The sequence below is a fragment of the Amphiura filiformis genome, chromosome 4 (genome assembly GCF_039555335.1).
Source record: "Amphiura filiformis chromosome 4, Afil_fr2py, whole genome shotgun sequence".
Lineage (NCBI taxonomy): Eukaryota > Metazoa > Echinodermata > Ophiuroidea > Amphilepidida > Amphiuridae > Amphiura > Amphiura filiformis.
In genome coordinates, this window is record NC_092631.1 from 2,346,643 (window position 1) to 2,356,265 (window position 9,623).

General features: G+C 37.8%; 1 protein-coding gene across 1 annotated transcript; it reads right to left on the reverse strand.

Moving 5' to 3' along the window:
• Positions 1-1,989: 1,989 nt before the first annotated feature.
• LOC140149614 (uncharacterized) lies at positions 1,990-9,082 on the reverse strand. Its single transcript, XM_072171694.1, has 4 exons — positions 8,399-9,082; positions 7,616-7,786; positions 5,872-6,382; positions 1,990-5,429 (listed from the first exon to the last, which is right to left on the reverse strand). Exons 1-4 carry the CDS (start codon positions 9,080-9,082, stop codon positions 1,990-1,992), a joined length of 4,806 nt encoding a protein of 1,601 aa, XP_072027795.1.
• Positions 9,083-9,623: the final 541 nt, after the last annotated feature.

The following is a 9,623-nucleotide window of genomic DNA, read 5'->3' on the forward strand; positions in this document are numbered from 1 at the left end:
TATACCCTATATAAATGTAAAATTGGGAATATTATATTATTTTTGATGTCATATCATGGTACTTTGCATTTGGCACTTTATTTTGGATGTATAGTCAAGTTAGCTCAATCGATAAGTGCGAGAGGTTGCTGGTTCGAACCCTGGCGGTGCCTAGTACGCTCACGTGGAAAAGTTGAGTTAGCTTGAAATTCTCCCCTGGACAAGGAACTCACTGCTAATTTGTCTCGTTGTAACCCGTACGAAACTCGGGGAGCTGATCCTGGTTGCGATGGTTATTTGTGGAATGCCTAGGGTGTGCGCTCTTGAAGCAGCAAAGTCCCTGATTTGTTGTTGAATGATTTATGGAATGATATGGGGCCGTAGTGGTCAGCGACAACCTGTAAAGTGTGCTGAGGCTTGTGGATCAACGTCTAGGCGTTGTGCCTGTGCGTAGCGCACTATAAATCACTGCGCTTTTTTTTTTTTTTTTTACATAAATACATGAAACTGACCTATCTTCACTTGAAAGTATGGTTCCTCCAACACACAGAACCCCCCTTTTCCTGCTTTTTTGAAATTATGGCAAAAATAGTGTGTCATTTTAATCATAATTATCCACCTGATTGTTCTCTGTGATAATTACTTTGAATTTGTTTATTTACTCTCATAATAAGGGTAAGGCGGGAGGTTACATGATGGGGCTTTTTATGATTTCATTAAGTCATCCACTTCAACACTTTTCCTGCTTGAACTTTTCAATTATACAATGTATTGATTTCTTTTTTCGTAATTGGTTGCATCACTTTCTCATTTACATTAATGACATAGCAGACCATATTGACAGTTTTACCAGGATAAGATTATTTGCAGACGATTGTCTCTTATACCGAGTTATTCAATCACCCCAAGATACAGAAATTCTCCAGAAGGATCTTTCCTCTCTTTGTACCTGGGCCGCAAAATGGCAAATGAAATTTAATACCGCCAAATGCAAAACTGTCAGGATTACAACCAAAAAGCACCCACTAATCAAATCGTACAACATGTGTAATGATCAACTGGAACAAGTCCCTCATCATCCCTATCTAGGTGTTGAAATATCTCATAATCTTAAATGGACTTTCCACCTGAATAATATAATTGCCAAAGCAAATAAGGCTCTCTGGTTTGTTCGTAGGAACCGTTGGCGATGCCCGCAGAAAGTTAAGGAGCAACTCTACTTCGCCCTTGTAAGACCTCAGAGTTTGCCTGTGCTGTGTGGGACCCACATACAACAGATGTCCAAAGATTGGAAATGATACAGCACAGGGCTGCTCGGTTCGTCACCAAAAATTACAGTAGAGCCAAGGGTTCCATGACAGAAATTCTCAAAAAATTAAAATGGCCAACACTGGAACAACGTAGAAAGCAATCTCGTTTAACCACCATGTTTAAGATACAAAATGAAACCATTGCCATACCCATACCGGATTATATTAATCGCCAATCAATGAAAATCACAAGGCAATACCATCCTGCCAAATTCAGAGTTGTCAAAACCAACAGTAACGTTTATAAATACAGCTTTTATCCTCGTACAATACAGGACTGGAACGACCTCCCTTCAAATATCCTCAACATAACCAGCACTGAAAGTTTCAAGACCGCTATTTCCGACCACATTATGAAGTAACCCATTTTCTTTCTTTTTTGTATGTGTTTTGTTCATCCAAATCCATCATTCCTATCTCAATTAGATATCGCTTTTTGCAACGTTATTGAGTATTTTGTAGATGTAGATGTAGCATCTAACCTATTAAAAGGCTTTAAATTCAAATGAATTTGCTTCAAACAAACAGAAGCGAATTAACCTAGGCTGATCTGTTTCTCACCTTCAAAAATCAGGTTTTCACACTTTCTCACGCTCCTATCAATGGGAGATGGGACTAGCCAACCAAACATTAGGAGTTACAATAGGAGATCAAACAACAGAAACCGTGAGTATTTTTGCAAAGGCCCAATATCCATGAATTATTGTGCTGACCCATTGCGAACAAAATCACTTACTGATTCTATTTGCTTTCGTTCTAATACTAACGTTTCTACAAAGTCTTCGCAATCAGAAAGACATTGCTTGTAACAACGCTGCCAGAAATCGTTCTCCTTGATCCAGCTCTCATCATACATTATTTTCAGACAGGTTAATTTCTGTAAATGATACAGATTCGTGAAAACAGCTCTCAAACCCTCTGGTGTGTATATTTGATTGTTACTATGGTTCCCGAAAAAAGCAGAATCATAATCAACATCAACAAAAAAAGTTTTCTCGATTCTCAATTTTTCAGCATAACTTTCACCACCGATGTCTAATAAGACCAAGTTTGGCATGTGTTGGAAAGGCAAGCAAATGAGGCCTTCATCACTTAAGCCAGTGTTTCTGAGGTTCAATTCCTCTATGCACTTGAATTTTTGAAGAGCTGATGAAATCAATGGCATAGCTGATGAAGCAGGATTATAGTTGAGTTTTAAAAGTTTCAGCTTGGGAAGATGGTGCAAGGAGCTACTCAATTCGCGCATGCCTTCATCATTGAAGAAACTGCGCAGAAGTAGCTTTTCAAGTCGTGGCAGTTGTGCAATGCCTTTGGCAACAAGGGCGGATGCTTCTTTTACCGAATTGTTTGAGAAATTCAATTCGTTTAGGCTTTTCAAAGTAGGCAAAGCAATTGCTATGATTTTGAAATTTGCCTCTGAAATTCCTGAATTACTCAGATTCAACACAGCAAGGCGAGGCATGTATCTGAAGGCTTTGGCTAACAACCTTACTGATTTCACACTCAAATGATGCAGCCTCAACTGTTTACACTGCAGTGGTGACTGAGATCTTCCTGAGCTAAACTCTGAAAACCGTTTCCTGCTTGTTTCATACAGCACTGATAACAATTCCTCAGATGCATTGCCATCTAAGTATTCACAATGCAACGTCAACAGCTTGGGCAGTAAGGGGCGTAGACTTTTGCCAGGGACGTGATAGTGGGCAATACAAATACTCCGCAATTTCTTAGAAACTAGACAATTTAGCAATTGACTAGCAGCAACGTTTTCTTGATCTTCTAGTTTCGTAGATGTTTCTCGTCGTAGCGAGACATTTCTCAGATTTACTAGTTGAGATAGGAATCGCCTCATGGGGGAGATATCAGAGACCGTGGATGAGATCGTCAGACTTCTTAGATTACGGCATGTATTTTCATGAGCGCTTAAATTAACGATAAGAGCAGTGAAATCACCCGTTCCACACAGAGTTAGGTGCTTCAGTGACTGTAAAATCTTAGAATTCGAATGGCGGGCTGATTCAGGCTGATCTTTTCGGTTTGCATCAAAATACATACCCGATTCGTTATGAAGATGCAAACTTTTCAGATTATCCAATCCAAAAAGAAATTGCTTAATTATTAAACCAGATAATCTCTCAAATGTAATTTTTAGGTCTGTCAAGCTCTTGCAACTCTTCCTCTTTTTACTTAAAGACTCAATGAGAGCATGGAGATTATTAGAATACCTTTTTGCAAGAAAACGACCTTGCAAGATAAGTTGTTTGAAAGACTGTAGATCACAGAGAGATTCCGCCATGGAATCAAATGACGGGTTTATAAGTGAATCAGTGGGCAAAGCGACAGTTAGAGTCTGCAGATTTGTGGTACATTTCAGGAACTTGCCACAAACCTGTAGGCCTACAGGTTTATCTGAAAGCTCTTCGATGTTGACATTTACAACACTGATTGCATCAAGGTGTTTGTCGGCTTGAGTTGAAGCACCAATACTGCAGTCAAGAAAGTAATCTAGAGCTGCAAGAAGCTCTCTTTTATTTCCAAGTGTAAGAGAAATGCTCGGTATTTCAAATAATGGTTGTAGATTACTATGTAGGGACGGTGATTGGGACTCATGAAGGAGCAACAGAGCCGGTGTCCATGGATTTCCGGTTGCGCCGATTGAACAATCAAGTGTCACATCCCCAATGAGATTATCAAATCTAGTTAGCTTCAGGACCTGGACAATATAAGGCAAAATGTACGTTGCTGCTTCTGTGCTAAGACCGCAACAAAATTGCACCATGGGGTTTAAATCACTGACATTTGATGGGTTGATTTTGCTCAAACACATTTCGAATTGCTTTCTGTCCAATTGTTCTAGAGTAGCCAGATACTTGGCAGCACAAAATTCCTGAAATGTTTTGTGCAAGAACGATATATGATGCTGAGTTCGGAAGCGTTTTGCTTTTGATCTACCACGCTCTTTGGTAACTATTCCCAACATTACCGCCTTATCAAGAAGATCTGGTTGTGAGTGGAACTCTGAGTCATTGAACGCTAATTTCCCTTCCAAGTCATCTTTCAACAGGTTGTTTAAAGCAATTTCTCCGATACTTTGTAGTGTTTCTTGTAAGTCTCTATCTAACGATTCCTCAAGAAGTTCGTCTGATGTTTGATTCTTTACCCAATTGTGTTTCGCCAGATAAAATAGTGCTGCATCAAACACATCCGTTATCTTACACGGTAAAGATTTTTCTTCCTTCCACAGCACGCACAACATCGTGAGTAGAATAGGAATATGAGCTATGCATCGTTCTTTGGGTTTGTCTCTTACACAAGCCGATAACATGGAATACGCTTCTGCAAAGGCAGGGCAGATATTCTTCGAGAACCAGTTAAGATCTTCTTCTTCTAATTCTTCGTCATCCAAATACTCCAGAGGGACATTAAAGAATTTGGCAACATATTCCGTGATTTGAGATTCAGACATTTCTCTCAATTGAACAAGGGTGTATACACCGAATTTTTCGACATAGGTGGATACTCTGTGAGGCCTAGTTGTAACTATCACATGACTATCTTGGAGCCATTTGTTTTGTAAAAGCTTTAAGAACTGATCTGGCTTTAGTGTAGATTTATCAGACTTGGATCCAATCCACGATGCTTCATCATACCCATCCAGGAGAAAAATAACGGAACTCGCATTAGCACTAATGTAATCAAACAATCCCTGGCTTGAAACAAAGGGCAAACATTGGTCTTGCACAGCATCTATAACACTCATACCTGGGCTCACATCCCTTAAATCTAATGCAAAGAGTAACTTATATTCTGATAGACAACTTGCTTTCTGTTCGTAACTCCTGCACCAATCATATGCAATTTTTGATACAATGGTGGTTTTCCCACCCCCTGGCCCTCCCCTGATAAGAACACGCTTGAGAAGTTTCTTATCTTTGTCTTTTAGTGTAAAAAGCTCTTCATAGGATTGCAATACATTTCCTTCTACCTTTCCCGTTTTAACGAGCTCAAGATTAACATAAAGCTGATCTATGTCGGCAAATTCTTCTGGCATACCTGGAAACAGTGGCAACTTTCCTCGTGACTCTCTGTAGTCCTCCATAAGCTGTTTTCTGCAGTGCTCAACGTCAAAAGGAATTTCATCTATACATTATATAAAAAAAACATGGTTGATGTTTATTACTATGATTCCAATAATCAACTACTGCTACTCAAGTCATAGTTTTGAATGAAATGTTTTGTTAATATCAAAATAATGCAAGTAAACTATAATAGTGTGGGTTTGAGGGACAATACTCATACTTGACTGACAAATAAACAATGTTTTGCCTTGAGTAATACACTCAACACTCACTTCGGGATGCTTTTCAGTTTGCTTAGTCTATTTGGGTGCTTTATTCTGAGCTGTAAATGTGTGAGGCTACGGCTATCTTCAATTGTGTTTGATCTTCTATGTCAACGAATTATGCGATAGGTTGTTCTTGAGAGCGGAAGAGTTAATGTATTTGGAAACAAAACAACTAAATCGTGTTAATAATATTCAAAACACAAAACCTAATCATACATGCAATGAAGTATTGCCTACCGGATTTTGAATCTGCCATTTCATCCTGGACAATTTTCAACTGTTGCTTGATGTCCTTCGTTTCACACGAAACTTTTTCCACTCTAGATTCAAGATGCTTTGCTGCTATATCGACATCTGCTATCTTTTCGGCAGTTTCCTGAACAACTTTCAACTTTTGCTTTGTTGTTTCAACAAGATGCTTTGTTGTTTTATCGACCTCTTCTATCTTTATGGCATTTTGTGCACTGGCTGATGACAGGTGTTCTATCTTTTTCTCTATAACCGATAATATTTTTCTTTCATCGGTTAAGTATTCTATCACCTTTGTGATCTTTTCTTTAGCATCTTCAAAGCCTTTACTTTTCTGGAGCAACTTCTCTAGGTTTCTCGTCACGTCCAGAACGGCTTCTTGTACCTGATGTTGGGTTTTTGATAGCTCTTGTAACTCGTCTTTCATCAGCTTGAACTCCTCGCAGAGACTTTGTAGAAGGTCTCTTTTCATCATATCAGTCACTGGTTCTGATTGAATCTAAATGGAAGGATAGATAGGACACATTAGTTTGTTTCACACGTTTCAAGCTCAATTCTCAATGTAGCAAAACACAAGCTTCCCTTTGATGTTTATTAAAATCTCGGCCCTCTGTTGTTTTCTCTTTTTAAATTTGCCGGGAAAAAACAAAAAGCAATTTAAAAAAAATAAATCCAATGATGATTGTGACCAAGACTTTAATAACTCCTGTCACAATAATAACTTATGGAACCATTTTGTTCATCAAGGGCGGAAGAATCTTTTATTAACATAAGGGCACACAATTTGTTTCGGGGGATGATATTTTGTTTTAAATTTGTCCACTAGCGAGACGAAAAAAGGGCCAAATTTGATTTTCCATGCCAAAAAAGTTTTAGACACAAAACTAGAAACTGTTTCTTAAATTTTGAAGTAGGGCCTTGTACTATTTTGATATCTTAAAATATCAGAAAAATTTGTCAAATTGAAAAAAAAAATCATATTTTAATAATATTTGACCTGTAGAACAAAATCATATTTTAATAATATTTGACCTGTAGTTTTAAAACGAAGAAAAAGTTCAAAATTTGAAGAAAAATACCCCACCCCACCCAAAAAAACAGTTATTAATTTTGTGTCTTTAGAACATAAATATGCAGTTTTAATCGATTTGGAAATTTAATGCAAGTTGATATGGTGGACAAAACATAATTGGCAAGGAAATGCAAATTTGGAGTTTTTCTCAAAAACTGCTATTTTTTTAGAAATCTGCTGTGCAAGTTGGATTCCTTGCATTATTTCCTTTCTGAAAATGTATACTTATATGTACTTATCATCCTTACTTTTAAAGATACAATACAAAACAATGTTTACAATATCCAACTTAGAGTGATCCTTGAGAGTACCCCTTTAAGGGGCCACAATCTCCAATTAGCTATTTAAATTGAGGCCTGCTAAAACTACCTCATAGGCTTCTATTATAATTATTCTAATCCGAACAGCTCACTTTTTTTCAAACAACTATCCCCTACCAAAAACAAACAAACAAACAAACAAACAAAATAAATATATAAAGAACGATATTGAAATACCTATTACCATTTCCTATGGCCACACCAACAACACGCCTAGCCATCACTTCTACCAAGTTCTACATATATTTCATGCGCTCTCGAATATTTCAAAATGTTGCTCTCAACGATGAAGTTGTTCAAATAAATGTTATGCCCCAATTTTGATAGTAAACTTTCTTACCTCATTGAGACGAGCAATAACATCTTGAGATCTCAAATGATGTGGATATATCTTTGCCAGCCAATTCACAAAATCTTCAAGGGTCGTAAAGATTTCTGTTACCGTTTTCACCTCCACTTGCATGTTGCAGTCAAGAGCCATGTGCGACAGGTTATTTCTGATTGAACTTATCTGTATTAAAATAGGAGGAACAAATTATTAATAACATATTAAATAAAGCTAACTAATATCGATAAGATTATCTATTTCCAGATCTGATATTCGTCATTATGCGATATGAGCCGTATCGTAGTTGACCTTAAATACATGCTTCGGAAAGATAGGTAACGAAGCTCGTTCGGGTTCCGTTGCTTACTTCCAAGTAAAAATATCCAAATTAAAACTCAGAAACACTAAGTGTTGGGATTCACCAAAGTATCCTTTTTAAATCATCTAATTTACTTTTTAAACCATCGGCTGATGACATATACGAATAGCTAATGATTGAAACAATGAATATTTATTTCCTTAATCAAAACCAAGCAAAATATATTGAAATCGCATTCAAAGACAATTATGGAGGAGAATAATTAATTAATTAATTAAACATAAGCGGGGCTCCAGGAATTAGTTATAGAATAACGTCGTGTGGGTGTGTCGGTGGGTGGAGTGGGGGTGGGGTGGTGGTGTAATAGAAATCAGTATTATGAATTATGTTAGAATTATATAGGTTATGAAATTAATTTATTGTCAGCTTGTTGGCTGATACTGTGGCTGATATAACAATAACTACAAGTCATTCACCTTTTCAATCAATTCATAAGCTTTTTGGTCTCCTTTGTGAAATTCTGAGAAGTGTGCCATTATCATCAGCAAACTCGCTGAATCAAAGTCTGATATCTTGGTATATCGCTTGGTGACTGAAGGAGTTGAAGAGGGGATGGAAGAAGCCGATATAACTGCTGATGTTGCTGCTGACCCTGATGTTCCTAATGCTGTTGATAACGATGTAGCAGATGCTGCTGCTGACGATGATATCGCAACTGTTGTTGAACTTGATGATACTGCTTGTGTTGACCCAGTTGCTTGTTGCTGGATTTGCTGTGTTGATTGAGTTGCTGCAGCTGGGACTTTTGGCAGTCGCAGAACAAATGCTTTGGCAACTTCAACATAGGTTCTACCGAAACCAGATGAATGAACATTTTGCCAGGTGATTTGCTTCTGCGTCTTTTGAGGTTGAGGTTTTTTGCCGTAAGTTGGTTGGTAATAGACAGATTCTATTTCACTCGCCCAGTCTATACAATTGGAACATGACATCTGTTGTTTGGGTTTCTTTCCAGCAGGACATTGGGCTGTACAGGGTGATAATGTCTGCTGCTGATTGGTATGCCATGTCTTCAGTGAATACTCTACGCATGGTATGGCTTCGTGAGTCACGTGATGCAAGGCTTTGTAGCAACGGTAGAAACTCTCATCTGCAGATGACATGTTGGTATTTAAAGACTGTAGAAAATAATTGAGAGAAAATATAAATAGCTTGATGTAGCCTACTGCATGGGGTCTAACAACTACCACACACCTACTTACTTACAATGACAATGGAATGTACCTACCTACATACCTATATCAACCTATATACCTTTACCCACAAAATTATTGGGATAATGTCACACCACTCCACGCCATACATAAATTCTGCCAGTCACATTTCCCCAATATGAAATTTTTTTAAGTAAAATTTTAATTTTACTTCATTAAAGTTTGGCGGAGGCGGGGTTCGAACTCACGGCGGCGGACTGCTTTGGACACACTATGAACCCAGCGCCTTAGACCACTCGGCCACTTGTCTTGTTGGAATTCATTTGAAACTTATTTGAAGATATAATCGCAACTTCAACATAGGCCTACCACGTGACAAGCAAAGGCAGAATATTTGGAATTTTATTTGCCTAAAAACATTTATGTGTATTATTAGCGCTCAATTGTTGTTAACTGCGTGTTTTATACAAAAAAATCCAACAATAAACAT